This window comes from Orcinus orca, chromosome X (genome assembly GCF_937001465.1).
Source record: "Orcinus orca chromosome X, mOrcOrc1.1, whole genome shotgun sequence".
NCBI lineage: Eukaryota > Metazoa > Chordata > Mammalia > Artiodactyla > Delphinidae > Orcinus > Orcinus orca.
This window is the reverse complement of record NC_064580.1, coordinates 114,450,287-114,474,305: the sequence shown is the minus strand read 5'-3', so window position 1 is coordinate 114,474,305 and position 24,019 is coordinate 114,450,287. Positions and strand designations below refer to the sequence as shown.

General features: G+C 38.5%; 1 protein-coding gene and 1 non-coding gene across 9 annotated transcripts in view; one reads left to right on the top strand and one right to left on the bottom strand.

The window, feature by feature from the left end:
• The window catches only part of MBNL3 (muscleblind like splicing regulator 3), a 127,759-nt gene that overhangs the window by 51,832 nt on the left and 51,908 nt on the right, over positions 1-24,019 (top strand). For 7 of the 8 annotated variants that reach the window (XR_004479901.2, XM_033416218.2, XM_033416217.2 and 4 more), the window contains exon 2: positions 5,543-6,447. The exons of the other annotated variant lie outside the window; for it this stretch is intronic. Coding sequence is in view for 6 of the 7 variants with exons in the window: in XM_033416218.2 (XP_033272109.1) it covers positions 6,271-6,447 (177 nt within the window). In the remaining variant the exon portion in view is untranslated. The remainder of the gene's footprint in view (positions 1-5,542; positions 6,448-24,019) is intronic. 8 annotated transcript variants of the gene reach the window in all.
• LOC117198683 (U6 spliceosomal RNA) lies at positions 20,049-20,155 on the bottom strand. The gene has a single exon (XR_004479904.1). It is a non-coding gene; the product is annotated as a U6 spliceosomal RNA (small nuclear RNA).

The following is a 24,019-nucleotide window of genomic DNA, read 5'->3' as shown; positions in this document are numbered from 1 at the left end:
TTGTGTCAATATCATGCTTTTTGATTACTGTAGCTTTATAGTATAGCCTAAAGTCAGGGAGAATGATGCCTCCTGCTTTGTTCTTTTTCCTCAGGATTGTTTGGGCAATTTAGGGTCTTTTATGGTTCCATATGAATTTTAGGATTATTTGTTCCAGTTCTGTGAAAAATGTCATGGATATTTTGATAGGGATCACATTAAATCTGTAGATTTCTTTGGGTAGTATGGTCATTTTAACAAGATTAATTCTTTCAGTCCAAGAACATGGGGTATCTTTCTATTTCTTTAAATCATCTTCAATTCCCTTTATCAATGTTTTATAGTTCTCAGCATATAAGTCTTTTAACTTCCTTGGTCAGGTTTATTCCTAAGTGTTTTTAATGTGATTTTTAAAAGGGATTGTTTTCTTGAAGTAAAAACATTTTTTATTTTCCTTATGTTAATCTAATATAGAATTTTTGTAAAGGAGCATTAATTAAAATTCAAAAATAACTCTTTTACTTTCAAGGAAAAATATGTACTTTGGGGATGTTTCTTGTTTCTTCCTGTGGCTCAAAGTGAAATCTCCTTCACCTCACTCCCAGTTCAGTTTCATCACACTGATTCTTGGGCAAAAACATTCCAAAAATTAACCTACTATCCAAAGATATAGAGAAAAGTCATTTGGTTATCTCATATTTTTACTCTAAATCCAAGATAAGATCTTGCTGTTACCAAAAGAGCAGGAATAGACCATTCTTTATCGAAACTGAGTGCTCTATACATCAAGAATTGCAGGTATTAACATTTCAATTTGAAAGCTAGAATTATGAGAAAATACTCAACTTTACAGATCTGATAGATATGAAACTGACAGAGGTGGCCAAAGCTCAGCCAGCCTAGAGGATGCTCAACTGACAAAAATCCTTGCTTGGAAGGGTTAAGTTACCATTTAATCTTTGACCTTTCGAAGTAAGAATCCTGAGAAATGCTGTCATGCTCTAACTTCCAATGAGAAGATAGAGTCAGCAAAACTAAGTAAAGTCAGCAAAACTAAGTAAAACATGATCTCTACTTTTATGGAATTTACAGTCTGATAAGGGAGAAAACTTAAGGGCCTATAATAAGAATGTGATCCGTGCCATAAGGGAGACACAGTATCATGACATGACTAAGAAGGTGGGCTCTGGTCGCAGACTGCCTGGGTTTGAACCATGGCTTGAGGGTAGCTACATGAAGTTGTGCAAGACTTAACCCTTTTCCACCTCTGTTTCCCCATCTGTAAAATGGGAACAGTAGTACTGTCTTCAAGAGGAGTCCGGAGAGCAGTAAGACTTGGTGTGGTAATTTCTGGGGTGTTCCTTTTAGTGACTCGTTTCTATGCAATAGTGTTTGAGTGTGTGTTTAAGAGTATTGTTAAGTTAGAGTGCTTGGTGTACCATTCATGGGAGAATGAGAGACCTGTGTTGGAATCAGAATACCTAGAGTCTGCTTCCACCCCTTCATAAACTCTCATAATCATTTCTCTTTGCTATGCCTTTGGTTTCTTCTCTATTTAAATGAGCATAGGAAGTTCTACGACAGCAGGGACCTTATCAGTCTTGTTCCACATCTAGAACGGTGCTTGGCATATAGTGGATGTGGATAAATGTTGGTGCAGCACAACACAGGAATATTATGAAGATGGCACTGCAACAGGCATGAACGTAATTTTGAGAAGGAATCATAAGTACTACACAAAAATGACTGGCTTTCGTTGTTTAAGATTCCCAAGAGAGACAAGAGATAAGAAATGATCACTGCTACATTTCTCAGCCAGGATCTAAGCATGAGATTTAGAGTCAGAGGATCTTGCCTGGAGCCATGGTTCTACCACTTAAGGCTTTGTAACTTCATATAAGTAATTTAACTTCCTTGAGCTTCATTTCCTTCATTGGTCTTTTTGGGTTATCACCCATGGTTTAGAGTATTTTTTAGAGCTCCAAAGATCAATGAAGTAAAAACGCTTGCAAGCTGCGAATACCATACAAGTACAAATGTACTAAGAAACGGTAACTTTTCATGTTCTACATTAGAGGACTATAAATCATGAAAAGCAAACTCGTATTCCTATTACTCAAGTCTAAAGTAGTGAAGATAAAGTTGTCCCCCAAACAAAGTTGATCTTTAAAATGGACCCCCCTCCCCGTCTTTTATGCAGAGATGAGCAGCGCGGTAGGACGGAACGGAACATCTCTCCACTGTCACACCAGCTCTTTTTAGTTGTTGCACCTAGCTTCTTCTGTGCCAGCACCAAAAATAGTTCCAGTTTGAAGGAAGACATGCAGATATGCGCTGGCTAGAACTGTTTTGAGGAGCTGGCCAGGGTCCCATCAGAGGTTACAGGTCAATTTTAAAAATGAAGAAAATTCCTTCTCCCATTCCCCCTGTTTTACATAAAATGCAGGGCCAGAGTTCAATTCCTGTTTGTATTTTTTCATTTGTAAAAGTTTAAAATTCAAATTTATTATTTGTTTCTATACTTGATAGACCTCTGTAGAAAAATCTTTCTCCAGACCCTCACTCACCGTTTATGTTCTGAGGAAAAAAACCATTTTATATATATATATATATATATATATATATATATATATATATATATATATATATATTTCTTTTTCATTATTTTTCTTTCAAATGTGTTCAGGCAGCCCATGTAATTTAGTTATAGGATTAAATTTGAATATATCTTTAAATCTAAACTTACAAACTCACAGAACATACTCTTTTATTAGAGTACTTTCTATAATACAAGCGTGGAAATGAATTTACTCTTGAAATTCAACTTCAGAACACTACTTAGAAGAATGTGTGTCTAAGAAGAATCTAAGAAAGAAAAGATTGGGGTAGCCAATTCCATCACTTATGAAGCTTTTTTTTTTTTTTTTTTGGTTGTCATGTCTCTTTAGACTTAAAAAATAGCTTTATTGATATATAATTCACATATTATCCAATTCACTCATTTAAAGTATACAGTTTAGTGAATGGGCTTTGGTATATTCAAAAAATTGTGCAACCATCACCACTGTCTAATTCCCGAATATTTTCGTCACCCCCAAAGGAGACCCCATACACATTCAGCAGTTGCTCCACTTTCTCCCCTTCCCCAGGCCCTCACAACCACTAATTTGCTTTCTGACTCTACGGATTTACCTATTCTGGATATTTAATATAAATGGAACCATACAATATGTGGCCGCTGTGACTGGCTTCTTCCACTTAGCATCATTTTTGGGGGCTTCATTCGTGTTGTGGCATGTGTCAGTACTTTATTCCTTTTTATGGTAGAGTAATATTTCATTGTGTTGACGTATCACATTTTGTGTATCCACTCATCCGCTGATGGACACTTGGATTGTTTCTACCTCTTGGCGATTGTGAATAGTGCTGCTATGAACATGAGTGTACACATATGTCTTCGAGATCCTGCTTTCAATTTTTTTGGGTATATACCTAGGCATGGAACTGCTAGGTCATATGGTAACTGCTTAACATTTTGAGGAACTGTTATACTGCTGCAGCAGCTGCACTATTTTACATTCCCACCAGCAATGTACGATAGTTTCAATTTCTCCAATTTTTCTTTTTTTTTTTTCTTATTTTTTTGCGGTATGCGGGCCTCTCACTGTTGTGGCCTCTCCCGTTGCGGAGCACAGGGGGTCCGGATGCGCAGGCTCAGTGTCCATGGCTCACGGGCACAGCCGCTCCGCGGCATGTGGGATCTTCCCGGACCGGGGCATGAACCCGTGTCCCCTGCGTCGGCAGGCGGACTGTCAACCACTGCGCCACCAGGGAAACCCCTCCAATTTTTCTTTTTTATTGTAGCTATCCTAATGGGTGTGAAGTGGTATCACATTGTGATTTTCATTTGCATTTCCCCCATCTGGCTGTTTAAAATAGATATATATTTTAAATATTTTTAGAGGTCATTCACCTGGCAACCTTGACCCTCTAGAACGTGGTCCTGAATGGAACATATTGCAAAAGGGTTTCCAAACCAGTAAGAGTAGTCACAGACCTTCTGCATGAAAGCCCTGCACTTTGCCCGCAGGCCCCTCATACAGTGAGTAACTAACTCTTATTCAACGCTCATGATTAGCTATTATGTATTCCAGAAAGGAGCTGGACAATCCACCATGGCAGATATTGTGGCAGGAAGGGAAGTGACAGTAGAAGTGACAATTAACAATCTGCCACTGAAAGAGAACTATAATACTTCCCAGGGCATTTTATGACCCCAAGTCTTCAACCAGAGCCCAAATTATGTTCAGTATTTTTTAAGAAGGCAAAGCTACATATAATACATTTTAGAAATATTTCCATGAAGAATGACTTAGAGAAACACGTTTTGCTCTTAAATGGATAAGCCTGCATGAATTTTCTATATACTTAATTTCCTAATGGTATCTGAAAAATTAGGTGATATTGAGTTTCATCTTGAATGCGGAAAGAATAAAGCAAAAATTCAGATTCTGTAAAATTATTGAAGAAACTGTTTAAAAAAGTAAATGAAATGTTTTCAAGAACTTTAATTCTACTTTTTTGATGAAGTTAACAATTAGTTGATTTGTCTGATACTCAGAGCTTACTTTTGCTTTAGAAAATCCCTGTTATTTTGGTATGTGTTCATGGCATAATGCCAATAAATTAACATTTAATCTATCTTCTCAGCTGAGTTCCTAGAAATTGTTGCTGGTCGACACTGGTTTAAAGTACAAACCCTAAAGCTGCACAGTATTTAATGTATGACCAGTGTATGAACAGTGCTTTCGGTCTCACTTATTTGTCCATGCTGAAACCTCCTTCTGAGTTGTTCCAATATCCCTTCATAAAGACTAAGAACTAATAGAGCATACACAGAAAAAAAAATCCAGCATCTTTTCAAAGGATTTCTTTCTTGATCTGAAGCACATTTTACATTTCACAGTCTCTCCCCTACCTCATTTGCAGTGGGTCTCCAGCTAGTTATGTCATATCTGTTTTGTGTGATCATCAACAATTACATTTCAAATACACAGTTACCTCTTGGAGCATCTTAAATTTTCCTAGCAATTTCTGTTTTCTGGATTTTGAGAGCAGATCATCAAGCCTTCGATCAGATCATAGTAAAGCCAGTTTAATGGCAGGTCTTTGGTAGCCTCTAAAACCTGAAGACACACAGGTGGATCATGACTACATAAAGCGCTGACATGTCAGGCTCTGGCTCTTTCTGTGCAGTGGACCCCTGAATGAATTTCTGCCCCCAAACAGACCAAAATGAAATAATCTTTTTTTTCTTTTTAATTGGGTTGTTGCCCAGTCTTGTATTTCAACAGTAAATCGAAGTGGTTGCTTCCTTTTACTATGTACAGTTCTACACTGGGAAATGCCCTTTTTATTGACAATGGCTGACTGTCTCCTACGTTGCACTGTCAGTATCTAGATGCTTCCTGTTTTAAAGAGGATATATTACTACTTTTCCAAATCTAGAGTTTAAAACGGAAGCAATGTGTTATATTAGCTAATTTTATTTTATTTTTTGCAGGTTTCTGGAAAGTGCCTTTTCTGAAAACTCTGCTGATTGGATTCCACTTTCGAGCTGCCTCTTTATAAACCCCTCTCCCTACCACCATCACTGCCACCTCTCCCCGCCCTGCCCCCGCAAAAAAAAACCCTGGTGTGCTTGTAGTTCATTCTCAGCAACTCGTTCATTCTTTTTTTCTTTGATTCTCAATTTTCATAGTCATTTTTCCTCCTCCCGATTTTGCAGCAAAAAAAAAAAAAAATTGCAGTTGTAACATCCTATTAATCTTTAAAGCCAAGAGATAGGTAAAAAAACTTTTCTCCCCTTGACTTGAGACCATTCCACACATTGACAGGCAGCCAGCAGCATATGCTTTTTGCGAGAATAATTGAAAATATCAACTGGAGAGCACAGAATCCTTTTGAAACTCTGCCAGTTATTTGAAGTAACTTCAGCAGAGGAAAAAAATAAAGCACTCAATATCTTAACCTTGACGGCTGGCTTCTTAGGAGTTGGTCTCTAATTTGATTTTTAGTTATTCTGATACAATTTTTATTTTATAGTGGGCTTTTTGTTTGACTAGACCACCAAATTTGACTTAAATGAAAACTTAAGTGCTAACAAAGAAACCTTTCACCAAAGCAACCAGTTGTCTCTTCACATTTAGCTTGAATTTATTTTTAACCTTTCAACAACAGCAATAATAGTGTTGTAGAGAGGGTGCACTTGATTTTAACTTTGCTTTCAATATGACGGCTGTCAATGTTGCCCTGGTTCGTGATACCAAGTGGCTGACTTTGGAAGTCTGTAGAGAATTTCAGAGAGGAACCTGCTCTCGAGCTGATGCAGATTGCAAGTTTGCCCATCCGCCAAGAGTTTGCCATGTGGAAAATGGTCGTGTGATGGCTTGTTTTGATTCTTTAAAGGTGAGTCTCATCTAAATGCACATCATTTTTAATTGAAACTTGTTGATTTCTCTGGGTTTTTTTTGAAATACGTTGTGCCTTGAAATTAGTCAAGTTAATGATAGCATGAAAGCAGTAAGTTTGTTTGTTTTTTAAGACAGGATGTAGACTTTGTAGAGCTAAGCCAGACTAAAGCTCACCAATCAAAGCTCACTGACTGAGATAGATAGACTTAAATAAAAAAATATTCAAGAATTATGTAGGAGTGAGAAGTTGTAGCCTTGCTGTACTTTACGTCTGTGTATATTATTTAGATTTTAATACAGTGGTCATAGTCCTCAACATAGAGAAGTCCTTCACTGAAATATAGCTTATTATCTGTATTATCAAAATATACTTGGCAGGGACCAATCAGAGGATAAATAAAGTCAGACAGAGAAAGTATAAGGTGAAAATCTCACCATCCAGGAGGAAAATGATGGCATTTTGAATTTTCTTAGTTAAAGGATATTTTGAACCTTTAACTTAAACATATTTGCTACAAAACTAGGTTCATGTAATTTCCTTCCTGAGCAACTGATTGACCAATTTCATATTTGTGAGCACATTTTATAAGAAAAGGTCTATTGCCAAGGTCATCAAACCTGAATATTATGTACATGAGTATAAACAAAATATGAGGACAGGTGAGATATTATGTAGAATAGAACATATATGATTGCAGAATGAAAAATGCACTGATTTTCATGTTTTATCCATGGTTATTCTTAAATTAAGCATAAACATACAAATTAAAACATAGGAGTAAAAAATGATAATAGATTCCTGGTTGAATTAGTAAGATTTGCTGTGATTCATTTTAGATTTTTTTTCAAAATATGTTAAAATGGATATGGGGGGGAAATGAATTCACCTTAATAACCGTTTCAATTTCTTTTTTTTTAACATCTTTATTGGAGTATAATTGCTTTACAATGGTGTGTTAGTTTCTGTTTTACAACAAAATGAATCAGTTATATATATACATATGTTCCCATATCTCTTCCCTCTTGCATCTCCCTCCCTCCTAGCCTCCCTATCCCACCCCTCCAGGCGGTCACAAAACACCGAGCTTATCTCCCTGTGCTATGCGACTGCTTCCCACTAGCTATCTACCTTACGTTTGGTAGTGTATATATGTCCATGCCTCTCTCGCTCGCTTTGTCACAGCTTACCCTTCCCCCTCCCCATATCCTCAAGTCCATTCTCTAGTAGGTCTGTGTCTTTATTCCTGTCTTACCCCTAGGTTCTACATGACATTTTTTTTCTTAAATTCCATATAATGTGTTAGCATACAGTATTTGTCTTTCTCTTTCTGACTTACTTCACTCTGTATGACAGACTCTAGGTCCATCCACCTCATTACAAATAGCTCAATTTCGTTTCTTTTTATGGCTGAGTAATATTCCATTGTATATATGTGCCACACCTTCTTTATCCATTCATCCGAAGATGGGCACTTAGGTTGTTTCCATCTCCAGGCTATTGTAAATAGAGCTGCAATGAACATGTTGGTACATGACTCTTTTTGAATTTTGGTTTTCTCAGGATATATGCCCAGTAGTGGGATTGCTGGGTCATATGATAGTTCTATTTGTAGTTTTTTAAGGAACCTCCATACTGTTCTCCGCAGTGGCTGTATCAATTTACATTCCCACCAACAGTGCAAGAGGGTTCCCTTTTCTCCACACCCTCTCCAGTGTTTATTGTTTCTAGATTGTTTGATGATGGCCATTCTGAGTGGTGTGAGATGATGTCTCATTGTAGTCTTGATTTGCATTTCTCTAATGATTAGTGATGTTGAGAATTCTTTCATGTGTTTGTTGGCAGTCTGTATATCTTCTTTGGAGAAATGTCTATTTAGGTCTTCTGCCCATTTTTGGATTGGGTTGTTTGTTTTTTTGTTATTAACCTCCATGAGCTGCTTATAAATTTTGGAGATTAATCCTTTGTCAGTTGCTTCATTTGCAAATATTTTCTCCTATTCTGAGGGTTGTCTCTTCATCTTGTTTACGGTTTCCTTTGCTGTGCAAAAGCTTTGAAGTTTCATTAGGTCCCATTTGTTTATTTTTGTTTTTATTTCCATTTCTCTAGGAGGTGGGTCAAAAAGGATCTTGCTGTGATTTATGTCATAGAGTGTCCTGCCTATGTTTTCCTCTAAGAGTTTGATAGTTTCTGGCCTTACATTTAGGTCTTTAATCCATTTTGAGTTTATTTTTGTGTATGGTGTTAGGGAGTGATCTAATCTCATATTTTACATGTACCTGTCCAGTTTTCCCAGCACCACTTATTGAAGAGGCTGTCCTTTCTCCACTGTACATTCCTGCCTCCTTTATCAAAGATAAGGTGACCATATGTGCGTGGGTTTATCTCTGGGCTTTCTATCCTGTTCCATTGATCTATCTTTCTGTTTTTGCACCAGTACCATACTGTCCTGATTACTGTAGCTTTGTAGTATAGTCTGAAGTCAGGGAGCCTGATTCCTCCAGCTCCGTTTTTCATTCTCAAGATTGCTTTGGCTATTCGGGGTCTTTTGTGTTTCCATACAAATTGTGAAATTTTTTGTTCTAGTTCTGTGAAAAATGCCAGTGGTAGTTTGATAGGGATTGCATTGAATCTGTAGATTGCTTTGGGTAGTAGAGTCATTTTTACAATGTTGATTCTTCCAATCCAAGAACATGGTATATCTCTCCATCTATTTGTATCATCTTTAATTTCTTTCATCAGTGTCTTATAATTTTCTGCATACAGGTCTTTTGTCTCCTTAGGTAGGTTTATTCCTGGATATTTTTTCTTTTTGTTGCAATGGTAAATGGGAGTGTTTTCTTGATTTCACTTTCAGATTTTTCATCATTAGTATATAGGAATGCCAGAGATTTCTGGGCATTAATTTTGTATCCTGCTACTTTACCAAATTCATTGATTAGCTCTAGTAGTTTTTTGGTAGCATCTTTAGGATTCTCTATGTATAGTGTCATGTCATTTGCAAACAGTGACAGCTTTACTTCTTCTTTTCCAACTTGGATTCCTTTTATTTCATTTTCTTCTCTGATTGATGTGGCTAAAACTTCCAAAACTATGTTGAATAAGAGTGGTGAGAGTGGGCAACCTTGTCTTGTTCCTGATCTTAGTGGAAATGCTTTCAGTTTTTCACCATTGAGGACAATGTTGGCTGTGGGTTTGTCATATATGGCCTTTATTATGTTGAGGAAAGTTCCCTCTATGCCTACTTTCTGCAGGGTTTTTATCATAAATAGGTGTTGAATTTTGTCAAAAGCTTTTTCTGCATCTATTGAGATGATCATATGGTTTTTCTCCTTCAATTTGTTGATACGGTGTATCACGTTGATTGATTTGTGTATATTGAAGAATCCTTGCATTCCTGGAATAAACCCCACTTGATCATGGTGTATGATCCGTTTAATGTGCTGTTGGATTCTGTTTGCTAGTATTTTGTTGAGGATTTTTGCATCTATGTTCATCAGTGATATTGGCCTGTAGTTTTCTTTCTGTGTGACATCCTTGTCTGGTTTTGGTATCAAGGTGACGGTGGCCTCGTAGAAGGAGTTTGGGAGTGTTCCTCCCTCTGCTATATTGTAGAAGAGTTTGAGAAGGATAGGTGTTAGCTCTTCTCTAAATGTTTGAGAGAATTCGCCTGTGAAGCCATCTGGTCCTGGGCTTTTGTTTGTTGGAAGATTTTAAATCACAGTTTCAATTTCAGTGCTTGTGATTGGTTTGTTCATATTTTCTATGTCTTCCTGATTCAGTCTCGGCAGGTTGTGCATTTCTAAGAATTTGTCCATTTCTTCCAGGTTGTCCATTTTATTGGCATAGAGTTGCTTGTAGTAATCTCTCATAATCTTTTGTATTTCTGCAGTGTCACTTGTTACTTCTCCTTTTTCATTTTAATTGTATTGATTTGAGTCTTCTCCCTTTTTTTCTTGATGAGTCTGGCTAATGGTTTATCTATTTTGTTTATCTTCTCAAAGAACCAGCTTTTAGTTTTATTGATCTTTGCTATTGTTTCCTTCATTTCTTTTCCATTTATTTCTGATCTGATTTTTATGATTTCTTTCCTTCTGCTAACTTTGGGGTTTTTTTGTTCTTCTTTCTCTAATTGTTTTAGGTGCAAGGTTAGGTTGTTTATTCAAGATGTTTCCTGTTTCTTAGGTGGGCTAGTATTGCTATAAACTTCCCTTTTAGAACTGCTTTTGCTCATCCCATAGATTTTGGGTCGTCGTGTCTCCATTGTCATTTGTTTCTAGGTATTTTTTTATTTCCTCTTTGATTTCTTCAGTGATCACTTCGTTATTAAGTAGTGTATTGTTTAGCCTCCATGTGTTTGTTTTTTTTTTTTTTTTTTTTTTTTTTGCGGTACGCGGGCCTCTCACCGCTGCGGCCTCCCCCGCCACGGAGCACAGGCTCCGGACGCGCAGGCTCAGCGGCCGTGGCTCACGGGCCCAGCCACTCCGCGGCATGTGGAATCTTCCCGGACCGGGGCACGAACCCGTGTCCCCTGCATCAGCAGGCGGACCCCCAACCACTGCGCCACCAGGGAAGCCCCCATGTGTTTGTATTTTTTACAGGTCTTTTCCTGTAATTGATGTCTAGTCTCATAGCATTGCGGTCGGAAAAGATACTTGATACAATTTCAGTTTTCTTAAATTTACCAAGGCTTGATTTGTGACCCAAGATATGATCTATCCTGGAGAATGTTCCATGAGCACTTGAGACAAATGTGTATTCTGTTGTTTTTGGATGGAATGTCCTATGAATATCAGTTAAGTCCATCTTGTTTAATGTATCATTTAAAGCTTGTGTTTCCTTATTTATTTTCATTTTGTATGATCTGTCCATTGGTGAAAATGGGGTATTGAAGTCCCCTACTATGAATGTGTTACTGTCCATTTCCCCTTTTATGGCTGTTAGTATTTGCCTTATGTATTGAGGTGCTCCTATGTTGGATGCATAAATATTTACAATTGTTATATCTTCTTGGATCAATCCCTTGATCATTATGTAGTGTCCTTCTTTGTCTCTTCTAATAGTCTTTATTTTAAAGTGTGTTTTGTCTGATATGAGAATTTCTACTCCAGCTTTCTTTTGGTTTCCATTTGCATGAAATATATTTTTCCATCCTCTCAGTTTCAGTCTGTATGTGTCTCTAGGTCTGAAGTGGGTCTCTTGTAGACCACAAATATATGGGTCTTCTTTTTGTATCCATTCAGCCAATCTGTGTCTTTTGGTGGGAGCATTTAGTCCATTTACATTTAAGGTAATTATTGATATGTATGTTCCTATTCCCATTTTCTTAATTGTTTTGGGTTCGTTATTGTAGGTCTTTTCCTTCTCTTGTGTTTCTTGCCTAGAGAAGTTCCTTTAGCAGTTGTTGTAGAGCTGGTTTGGTGGTGCTGAACTCTCTCAGCTTTTGCTTGTCTGTAAAGGTTTTAATTTCTCCATCAAATCTGAATGAGATCCTTGCTGGCTAGAGTAATCTTGGTTGCAGGTTTTTCTCCTTCATTACTTTAAATATGTCCTGCCACTCCCTTCTGGCTTACAGAGTTTCTGCTGAAAGATCAGCTGTTAACCTTATGGGGATTCCCTTGTGTGTTATTTGTTGTTTTTCCCTTGCTGCTGTTAATATGTTTTCTTTGTATTTAATTTTTGACAGTTTGATTAATATGTGTCTTGGTTTATTTCTCCTTGGATTTATCCTGTATGGGACTCTCTGTGCTTCCTGAACTTGATTAACTATTTCCTTTCCCATATTAGGGAAGTTTTCAACTATAATCTCTTCAAATATTTTCTCAGTCCCTTTCTTTTTCTCTTCTTCTTCTGGAACCCCTGTATTTCGAATGTTGGTGCCTTTAATGTTGTCCCAGAGGTCTCTGAGACTGTCCTCAGTTCTTTTCATTCTCTTTTCTTTATTCTGCTCTGCAGTAGTTATTTCTACTATTTTATTTTCCAGGTCACTTATCCGTTCTTCTGCCTCAGTTATTCTGCTCTTGATCCCATCTAGCATATTCTTAATTTCATTTATTGTGCTGTTCATTGTTGTTTGTTTCATCTTTAGTTCTTCTAGGTCCTTGTTAAATGTTTCTTGCATTTTGTCTATTCTATTTCCAAGATTTTGGATCATCTTTACTATCATTATTCTGAATTCTTTTTCAGGTGGACTGCCTATTTCCTCTTCATTTGTTAGGTCTGGTGGGTTTTTATCTTGCTCCTTCATCTACTGTGTGTTTTTCTGTCTTCTCATTTTGCTTATCTTACTGTGTTTGAGGTCTCCTTTTTGCAGGCTGTAGGTTCATAGTTCCCGTTGTTTTTTGGTGTCTGTCCCCAGTGGCTAAGGTTGGTTCAGTGGGTTGTGTAGGCTTCCTGGTGGAGGGGACTAGTGCCTGTGTTCTGTTGGATGACGCATGATCTTTTCTTTCTGGTGGGCAGGTCCACGTCTGTTGGTGTGTTTTGGGGTGTCTGTGGACTTATTATGATTTTAGGCAGCCTCTCTGCTAATGGGTGGGGTTGTGTTCCTGTCTTGCTAGTTGTTTGGCATAGGATGTCCAACACTGTAGCTTGCTGGTCGTTGAGTGAAGCTGAGTGCTGGTGTTGAGATGGAGATCTCTGGGAGATTTTCGCCGTTTGATATTATGTGGAGCTGGGAGGTCTCTTGTGGACCAGTGTCCTGAAGTTGGCTCTCCCGCCTCAGAGGCACAGCAGTGACTCCTGGCTGCAGCACTAAGATCCTTTCATCCACACGGCTCAGAATAAAAGGGAGAAAAAGTAGAAAGAAAGAATTAGTAGAAGTAGAAAGAAAGAAAGAAAGGATGGAGGGAGGGAGGGAGGAAGGAAGGAGGGAAGGAAGGAAAAAAAGAAAGAAAGAAGATAAGGTAAAATAAAGTATGATAAACTATAATAAAGTTATTCAAATAATTATTAAGAGAAAAACAAACAAACAAACAAACAAAAACGGATGGATAGAACCCTAGGACAAATGGTGGAAGCAAAGCTGTACAGAGAAAATGTCACACAGAAGCATATACATACACACTCACAGAAAGAGGAAAAGGGGAAAAAATAATAAATATTGCTCTCAAAGTTCACCTCCTCAATTTGGGATGATTCGTTGTCTAAAGGAGGGAAGGAAGGAAAGAAAGAACGAATATAAAGTAAAATAAAGTTATTGAAATAAAAGCTAATTATCAAGAAAAAATATTTTTAAAAAACCGGATGGATAGAACCCTCGGACAAATGGTGGAAGCAAAGCTATACAGACAAAATCTCACACAGAAGCATACACCTACACACTCACAAAAAGAGGAAAAGGGGGAAAAATCATAAATCTTGCTTTCAAAGTCCACCTCCTCAATTTGGGATGATTCGTTGTCTGTTCATGTATTCCACAGATGAAGGGTACATCAAGTTGATTGTGGAGAGTTAATCCGCTGCTCCTGAGGCTGCTGGGAGAGATTTCCCTTTCTCTTCTTTGTTCTCACAGCTCCCAGGGGCTCAGCTTTGGATTTGGCCCCGCCTCTGCGTGTAGGTCGCTGGAGGGTGTCTGTTCTTCGCTCGGACAGGACGGGGTTAAAGGAGCCGCTGATTCGGGGTCTCTGGCTCACTCAGGCCGGGGGGAGGAAGGGGCACGTACTGCGGGGCGGGCCTGCGGCAGCAGAGGCCAACGTGACGTTGCACCAGCCTGAGGCGCGCTGTGCGTTCTTCCGGGGGAGTTGTCCCTGGTTCCCGGGACTTTGGCAGTGGCGGGCTGCACAGGCTCACGGAAGCGGGGGTGTGGATAGTGACCTGTGCTCGCACACAGGCTTCTTGGTTGCCGCAGCAGCAGCCTTAGCATCTCATGCCCGTCTCTGGGGTCCGCGCTTTTAGCCGTGGCTTGGGCCCGTCTCTGGAGCTCCTTTAAGCGGCGCTCTTAATCCCCTCTCCTTGCGCACCAGGAAACGAAGTGGGAAGAAAAAGTCTCTTGCCTCTTCGGCTGATCCAGACTTTTTCCTGGACTCCCTCCCGGCTAGGCGTGGTGCACTAACCCCCTGCAGGCTGTGTTCAAGCCGCCAGTCCTTTCCCTGCGCTCCGACCGAAGCCCGAGCCTCAGCTCGCAGCCCCGCCCGCTCCGGCGGGTGAGCAGACAAGCCTCTCGGGCTGGTGAGTGCCGGTCGGCACCGATCCTCTGTGCGGGAATCTCTCCGCTTTGCCCCCCGCACCCCTGTTGCTGTGCTCTCCTCTGCGGCTCCGAAGCTCCCCCCTCCGCCACCCGCAGTCTCCGCCCGTGAAGGGCCTTCTAGTGTGTGGAAACCTTTCCTCCTTCACAGCTCCCTCCCACTGGTGCAGGTCCCTTCCCCATCCTTTTGTCTCTGTTTATTATTTTTTCTGTTGCTCTACCCAGGTACGTGGGGAGTTTCTTGCCTTTTGGGAGGTCTGAGGTCTTCTGCCAGTGTTCAGTAGGTGTTCTGTAGGAGTTGTTCCACGTGTAGATGTATTTCTGGTGTATCTGTGGGGAAGAAGGTGATCTCTGCGTCTTACTCTTCCACCATCTTGCCCAACCAAGCCTCAATTTCTTGATATTGTTTTATCCTCATCATGACCAATTTTACCTCATTCACATTTTTATTTATGGCTGCTTTGGCTAATAGAGATGTATTCCTTCCTGTGATCATTTATTCAGAAAACATTTTATCATGATATCCTACTTAAGTAGTTACTTTTGCTTATTTCGTGGTTGCTAGTTTTTGTTGCAGACCATTCCAGTTCAAGAATGGGAACTAGTTATAAAGATAATGGCAATTCCTAACATTGAAAATGTCTGAATTGCTCTTTTTTGTAGCAGATATTATGACTAAAGGGCTTATTCTGTTTTCTTCATTTCATTTTCATTCAGGTTTCATCTACAATTATTTTATGTATTATTTAAATCTTCTGTGTATTACTTAAATCAAGGACTGTGCAGTGCCTTAAATGGAAAAGAGCACTGGACTAGTTTAAGGGGGAAAAAAGGAGATGTCTTTTAGCCAGTTCATATAGAGTGTCCAGCACTGCACTAGTCACTTTACAAATCTTGTTTCAGGAGTCCCAGCCCCACTACTGTTTTTGACTTTAGCTACTTAATCTGACAGAGCTTGAGTTGCTTCATCTGTAATGCATGGATAATTCTTCTCTACCTAACTTCCATGAATATTGTGGAGATTCCAATGAGATAACATAAATGAAAAGCCATGTATCACTATAAAAGTGAATTAAGGACTTCCCTGGCAGTCCAGTGGTTAGGAATCGGCGCTTTGACTCCATGGCCCCGGGTTTAGTCCCTGGTTGGGGAAGATCCTGCAAGCCGCATAACGTGGCCCCCCCCCCCAAAAAAAGTGAATTAAATGAAAAGTTATCTTCTTACTATTAACTAAGATGCTTATTTTAGGAGTTCTTCAAAACAGTTCTATTTAGTTAGGGTTTTATTATCTAAAACTACACATTAATGTTTCAAATGGACATGCCCACATCCAGTTGCCATGAGTGTGATGTTAGTTCTTCAAGCTAAGTATCACTGTTTTTATGGCTTACTCTTAGATATAGAGTTCCTTGCAGGCTTTGTAAATTCTGTCTTTTCAGGTGTCTGGCGGAAAGAGATGTGTGATATTACTAATCATTGATATACTTCAGATCAGTTCTCCCATTTAAAGGCAAAAGAATGCCATAATGGAAACATTTTGAAAAAGTAATATGGAACATGATTGTTAACAAAATGCATACTGCACTACCACTTTAAAGCTTGGAAAATGTTTAATTCAGAGACTAAATAGATAATGGCCAATGAATAGTAATAAGCCACTTAATTATTTAAATACACTGTCTACTCAGTATATCCAGTGTTTTTAAAATAATTTTTCATATGTTAAAATCTTGATGACCAGTCGCACAAGATAAAGACGATTTACATAATCCTTACATCCTCAAATTTTAATGAAAATCTTAGTATTTGAAACATACAGTGCCTTTCAAACAATTAATTAGTCATTTAGATAGCACATGCATCACAGTTCCACGTCTGCATAAAAGCTTTGTAGTTCTCTTATATTATTCCTTATCCATGATAAGCATGAAAACTATACCAAGTTGACAATAGTTGACCTACGTGGGTTGTACTACTATCATATCTATAATACACAAATAACAAAATAACATACCTCGATGGTTATTGCAGCATTTGCTACCCACTTTGAGTTTCTGTGCTTGAAACACTTTTGAGATGTATCTGTGCACTGTTTCTTCTTCCATGAGTGGTTAAATAACAAGCAATCACTTGATGAGTTTTGGGCAGCTGCTTTTGTTTTTGTTGTTTTTATAAGGATTCCATTAGCGCTAGGTACTCTACCAGATGGTGATGGTTCTTTGCCTTCGTAATAGGCACAATAGTTAACAATATCCTATACTCACCTTATAATGAGGGAATGTTATGAAAATAAGGAGGGCAAGCTTGATGGCTAATTGTGCATTGTGCTGAAGTGCTGTGCCCATCACTCCATGAATGTTGAGTGTTCAGGGATGAAGTTTGCACCATCTTCAGATAGAGATCTAGATAGCACAGCCCATAGATTAATTTCCAGCTACGTAAAAGAGTCTTGTGTCATGTTGATATGCAGCTGTTTTTTGACTCAATTGCCTAGTCGGCTTGGCACAATTTATTTCAGAATTTCTCTCCAAAGTATTGCTTCACCCATTCTGTGCCAATTTCTTGATATTACAGTTTGCAATTGATCTAGGTTGGTATTTTTAGCGACTGTCCCTTGACTTTAACAAAAGATCATTCCTGAAAATACTAGAAAATACTGAAAATACTAGAATCTGTGATTGTTTTCATAGCCAATATTGTCTTCATGTATTCTGCTTCAGCAATTTCATGTGTCTTAAACCTTCTTCTCCATACTTGAAGCACTGTGATACCTGCCACTTGTTATCTAGGGAGGATATAAATGCTGTCATTATTTAATTATGAAAGATCAACACCCATCACATCTGCCCACTGCACTCACCACCTTGGGTAGTTTTGTGACAAAAATCTCCTGGCAAGGGCCTTAGCAGCAGGCATGGTCAGAGGACTGGGTGAGGAAAACACAAAACAGCCCCATACTATGTCTTCAAACATCACATCTGATCGCAAGCATAATAATATTTTGGCAAGTGAAACTGGTTTTATAGACGTATGGGTGTGAATCTATCCTTGTAGGTCAATTTGTCCTGAGTTACCAGTATATTCTGTACTAGTATCACTAGTCACAGCAGTTTTCACCAGTTTAAAATTTGATTATTTTTGAGTGAATATTTACCTCATCCCTGCTTGCTAAGGGAAAACTTACTGGGAGCAGAAGACTCCTAGCAACATAATCCCAAGGGTTGCTGAATTATGCAAGATTTATAATCATTTATGAGCTTGATCAGAGGGGTCTGCCTGTATTATAAAGATACATAGACAGCACCTGTCATCCTGAGACTCAAGGAAAATAACATTTTACTTAAGGATCTCTATCTTCTATTATTGACCTTAAAAAGGATGTATCTTTGACCGGTAAAAGTCAATGCTATTTTGGACATTTCAAAAATCTCTTTTGAAAGAAAAATGGAATTACAGTCAGTACCCAATGAAATACATATTGATAGCTCAGCCTCACTTGTTAAACTTTTTATTTTGAAATAATTTTAGGCTTACAGAAAAGTTGCAAAAATAGTACAAGGAGTTCCTGCATACCCTTCACCCAGCTTCCTGTAATGTCAACAACTTACATACCATACATAGCACAGTTATCAAAACCAGGAAATAACTCTAGTTCAATACCATTAAGTAAACTAGAGACCTTATTTGAATTTCACCAATTTTCCCTCTAATGTCCTTTCTCTGCTCCAGGACCCCACATTGCATTTACTTGTCATGTTTATTTAGTCTCCTCCAATCTGTGACAGTTCCTCAGCCTTTCCTTGTCTTTCATGACCCTGACACTTTGGATGAGTACTGGTCAGTTATTTTGTAGAATGCCTCTCAGTTTGGGTTTGTCAAATGCATTCTCATGATTTGACTGAGGTCATGCATTTTGGGCAAGAAAACCATAGAAATGATGTGCGTCATATTCGAGGGTACTTGATGTTGATGTATCTTCTCTCTCATGTTAACCTTAATCACCTGATAAAGATGGTGTCTGCTGGGTTTCTGTGCTGTAAAGTTTTCCTCTTGTGAAAATCGATAAATATCTTCTTCATTTATTCAACATCTCCTCAACATACCATTGATGGTAAGGATCATCCCAATATCCAAGCTGTCAAAATGTGGAAGTGTCCATCTTAGAAGTGATGGGTAACACACTTCTCTACTAACTGTCAGTCAAGAAAGGGAGGGAGGAGAAAATGGACCAAGAGATGAGGAAAGACTGAGAAACTGTCACAGATTGGAGGAGACTAAATAAACATGACAAGTAAATGCAATATGGGATCCTGGATTGGATACTGGAGCAGAGAGAGGACATTAGGGGAAAAATTGGTGAAATTCAAATAAGGTCTCTAGTTTATTTAATGGTATTGTAGTAAAGATAATTTCCTGGTTTTGATAACTGTGCTATGTATGGTATGTAAGTTGTAGACATTACAGGAATCTGAGTTAAGGGTCTCCAGGGGCGTTCTGTACTATTTTTGTAATTTCTCTGTAAGTCTAAGATTATTTCAAAGTTAAATGTTTTAAAAAGAACTTTCTTAGTCTTGCACATGCATCTCCTGTCTTTTGATGCTCAGAAATACAGTGGAGTATTATTGTTTCTTTTTAAAAATCTTTTTAATTAATTAATTTATTTATTTATTTATTTAATTTTGGGCTGCATTGGGTCTTTGTTGCTGTGTGCGGACTTTCCCTAGTTGCGGCGAGCGGGGGCTACTCTTGGTTGCGATGCGCAGTCTTCTCATTGCTGTGGCTTCTCTTGTTGCGGAGCACAGGCTTCAGTAGTTGTGGCTCGCGGGCTCTAGAGCGCAAGCTAAGTAGTTGTGGCGCACGGGCTTATTTGCTTCACAGCATATGGGATCTTCCCAGACCAGGGCTTGAACCTGTGTCCCCTGCATTGGCAGGTGGATTCTTAACCACTGTGCCACCAGGAAAGTCCTAATGTTTCTTTTACTTTTTCTTTCTTCTCTTTTTTAAACTTTGGGTGTGGTAATGAGAAAACTCTGAAAGGCATGGAGTGGCTGGTCTTGGGACTAACCTCAACTAACTAGATGGGTTGGATAATTTAAATAGTTAAGAAAGCACTCATACCCATAACAGTGCTTCACAAACCTAGCAAATCAAAAATTTTGAATGTAGAACATTCATTTCAGATTGTCACCATTTACAGATAGGAAACTGGAGATCCAGTGAGGGAGAGTCCCTTGTCCAACGTCACATAAGCAGTTATCAAAAGATCCTGAGAACTCCAGTGTTCTTCCAATCATTTCAGTCTTTTTTCCTGTGGTGAAGAAGGAGATGGAGAAAACATCATTTGGGCTTATTGTGTTTTGTTTGTTTTTGATCTTTGCAGCATTCGTTTAATTCTAAGAGAAGAAACATACTGCTCAAAAATATGGAACGCGTCACGAATTTTCGTGTCATCCGTGTGCGGGAGCCATGCTAGTCTTCTCTGTATCTTTCCAATTTTAGAATATGTGCTGTCGAAGCAAGCACTGGGCTATTGTTTTACTAAACCAAAAGCATCCAGTGCTTATCACGTCAGACTGTCCCACATGACATTGGGATGCCCTGTTTTCAACGTTTTGTGTTTCTCCTTCACTTTCTGTTATTTCAAAAGGGGGAAAAAGTCAACTTTCCCTTTCCTAATCTCTCCCTCATTTATTGTTTCATGACATTGTGTTTAGATGAAGACTTTAATTAAAGTTTCGTATTTAGTTCTCTGACAGTCATTTGGGCTATTAATTTTGAAAAGAAGGAGGAAGAGAAGCAGGGTGTTTTTATTTTTAGACCATGTTATCTAACTTAGTGATACTAAGCTTTGTTTAAGCACCAAGAGTCAGAACACTGAGCTGTCTCTACTCCCTCGTCCATCCTTTTCTTCACACCCTGCATTGCTGAGTTAGCTAGCCAGAGTCGGGGATTGTAACGGGCTGTGGATCATGTATATCTTCACTGCATGAAACTCTTTGATGTCTGATGCTGTTATAGATATACTCATTAGTACAAAGTCCTGGCCAGCTAGGGAGGTACCTGTCACAGATTAACTGAAAATATTGCAGTAGCAGCTCAGCCTTGTTATGGGTCAAATACAGTTTTGTAAAAGAATTTGGAATCTAATCCAATGAATTTAAAACGTTTTATGGAAGCATAGCTCAAGATCATTTCTCTCTCCCCCTTGCAGCCAAGGCTGCAATTGGCTACCTGGTAAGAAAGGACTTGTGATATGGCCAGGGATGTATTCTTCAACCAAAATTTGGTACCATTAAGATGGACCCTTTGTCACAGGAACCCCATTTAGTACGAGAGATCTGAATAGCTGAAGTTTGAGAACTGTCTACTATATGTCAACTCTTTTGTGTGGAAGAAGCTCTTTACATGTTATGGAAATGTCTGATCTTACTTGATCATATAATAATTCTCTCATGTCACATAGCTATATGAAGTCATTATAAATATTGTTTTTTTCTTTACTTCACGTTTTTGTGAAATGTGGATACAAGGTACTTCTGTGCATCTGGAAATAGCAATTAGTTCTTCTAGGAACATGACTTTATTCATAGAACATCATTTACTCACTGCTGTTTTTGCCCTTACAGATTAGGTTTCTGATTGTAAAGTCCCCAGGTTTGCCTTGTTTTCCTCTATCTCAGCTGGCCGCTTGATTGTTGACCTACAGGGGTATATATTCCAGAGGAATTTTAGCCATCTGGCCATCTGTTCTTTCCTCATTATCTCTAAATAATCTTTTCATTTTTTTTCTGTATTTCCTCCACTGTGTAATCAGTCTTTGTTTTCTTAAATTTATGTGTTTTTTTTTTTTTTTTTTTTTTTGTGGTACGCGGGCCCCTCAATGTTGTGGCCTCTCCCGTTGTGGAGCACAGGCTCCGGACGCGCAGGCTCAGCGGCCATGGTTCACGGGCCTAGCCGCTCCACGGCATGTGGGATCCTCCTGGATTGGGGCACGAACCCGTGTCCCCTGCATTGGCAGGCGGACTCTCAACCACTGCGCCACCAGGGAAGCCCCAAATTTATGGTTTTTGTTGCTGTTGCTGTCTAATCCAGATTTGCAACCCTGCTTAGGTTTTCAATGTTTTTATTTCTGTGCCTTCAGTTCTCACCACAAAGTCAAGTTTTACTGCTAGACATAATGAGAAGTTTAACTCGTGCTTTTTCCTGTCTTTCTTGATACTGTTTTCTTAAAAGTCAGTAAATGATTCCATTTGGTCTACGACCTTTTGTTTTGTAAATCATCTCCACTATTTGGACTTAACCATGTTGTCTAGAGTTGGAGTAAATTATTTTTCCAATATTATTCCTGATGAGCTTGTATAATATGGCTTAGTGTCATGTCAAACTCTGTTACGTACAGAAGTAGATGTGACAAAACGATCCATCGGTTTTTGCGGCTGTTGCTTGGTCATAGGCATGTCAATGTATGCTTTCAATTGGACTGTTTTTTCTATTGTAAATGGACATATTTTTTGTTGTTGTTGAAACTCAGATTTTTATTTACCCACTGGGAATTTGTAGAAAAGAGATTAGCCTTTTGCTCCTACACATGTTCTTGTGGGTAGACAGTGAAGGCAGTTTCCACACTGAAAACCATCCAACAGCTTGAAAACATAGAGTCACAGTGATATAACTGTGTTAAATATGGCAAATTTCCTGAACTAAGTAAGAGATATCCTATGTGTCAGCCATGATTTGCCAGCTAACTAGATAGTACTAAGGTTCTAATTTCTGTCTCTAGGATGCAGAAATGCAAACAGAAAACCTTTTTCTCTGTGACTTTAAACTCTTTTTTTTAACATCTTTATTGGAGTATAATTGCTTTACAATGGTGTGTTAGTTTCTGCTTTACAACAAAATGAATCAGTTATATATATACATATGTTCCCATATCTCTTCCCTCTTGCGTCTCCCTCCCTCCCACCCTCCTATCCCACCCCACCAGGCGGTCACGTGCTTTGTGACTTTAAACTCTTAACCCATCTTTTATATGTGTCTAGGTACATTGAGTAGGCAGCATTATAGTATCAATCATCTCTTATTCCATTCCAAATACATTTTGGAGACTATATTTTTAAGATGACATTGTTTTAAGATCACATTGTCATATTGCCTTAAAATTGTTCATCCTATTTATGAAAAAATAGTAACCCTGAAGTAACCGTTTGAGAACGTTGAATATATTTAAGAACTCTGTGTGGTTTTAAAACGTTTGCTAAATACTTATCCCAGAAGTTGTTTTTCTGTTGTTAATGTTTATATTTATCACATACTTTATTCAACAAACTTAAATTTTTTCCAACTTGTATAAAAACATAATCTCTAGAGGTGTTTTGTTTGTTTGTTTGTTTTGCCATTTCCTGGTTATTTCGCTTTTTCTATTAGCCGGAAAAGCATTCTATATAGAAACAAATTCAATCTTAACTTACTTCCAAGTAACTGAAAAAAAATTTTTAAATTGTCCATTTTTATTCTGCTAGTACCCCACTAGAGGAAGGATTTTTTCCAGCTTTAGTGAGATTTAATTGACATATAACATTGTGTAAGTTTACGGTGTACAACATGATGATTTGATACAAGTATATATTGGGAAATGATGACCACCCCACATAGTTACTCTTTTTGTGGTAAGAACAGTTTAAGACTTACTGTCTTAAGCAACTGTCAAGTATATAATACAGTTTTGTTCACTATAGTCACGATGCTGTATCTTAGATTACCATAACATATTCACCTTATAACTGGAAGTTTGTACCCTTTGACCACATCTCTCCATTTTCCCCACCCCCAGTCCCTGGTAACCTCCATTCTACTCTGTTTCTATGAGTTTAGCTTTTTTAGATTCCTCATATCAGTGAAATTGTACAGTATTTGTCTTTCTGTGTCTGGCCTTCAAGGTACATGCATATTGCCAAAAAAGGCAGGATTTCCTTCTTTCTCATGGCTGAATAATATTCCATTGTATGTATTTTGGAATATTGTCTTATTTTTCATAGAGGCCTTAGAGGTAGTCTTGATAAATGCCTCTTTCTTGGGTGAACAACAGATGTAACCATGGAAATGCTTGATGTGAAGCATGGTATCAGCAAGTGGCATAAACATAGAAAATGCTGACTTGTAATAACAGCTCTAACCAAGGCTCCTTGTGTGGCCTTGAGGAAGTCATGAGAATCCTACCTACCTCTGTTTCTCTTCATACAAGAGCAAGCAGCAGTACTCAATTTGCAGGACTATTGCTTGTGGTTTACTACATGGATTTTATAAATGTCAGGGGTCATTTAATGCTGAAAGTCCTGTTAAATCCATTAAGAGTTCTATCTATATACATTCAATTCCCCAAGGAAATGA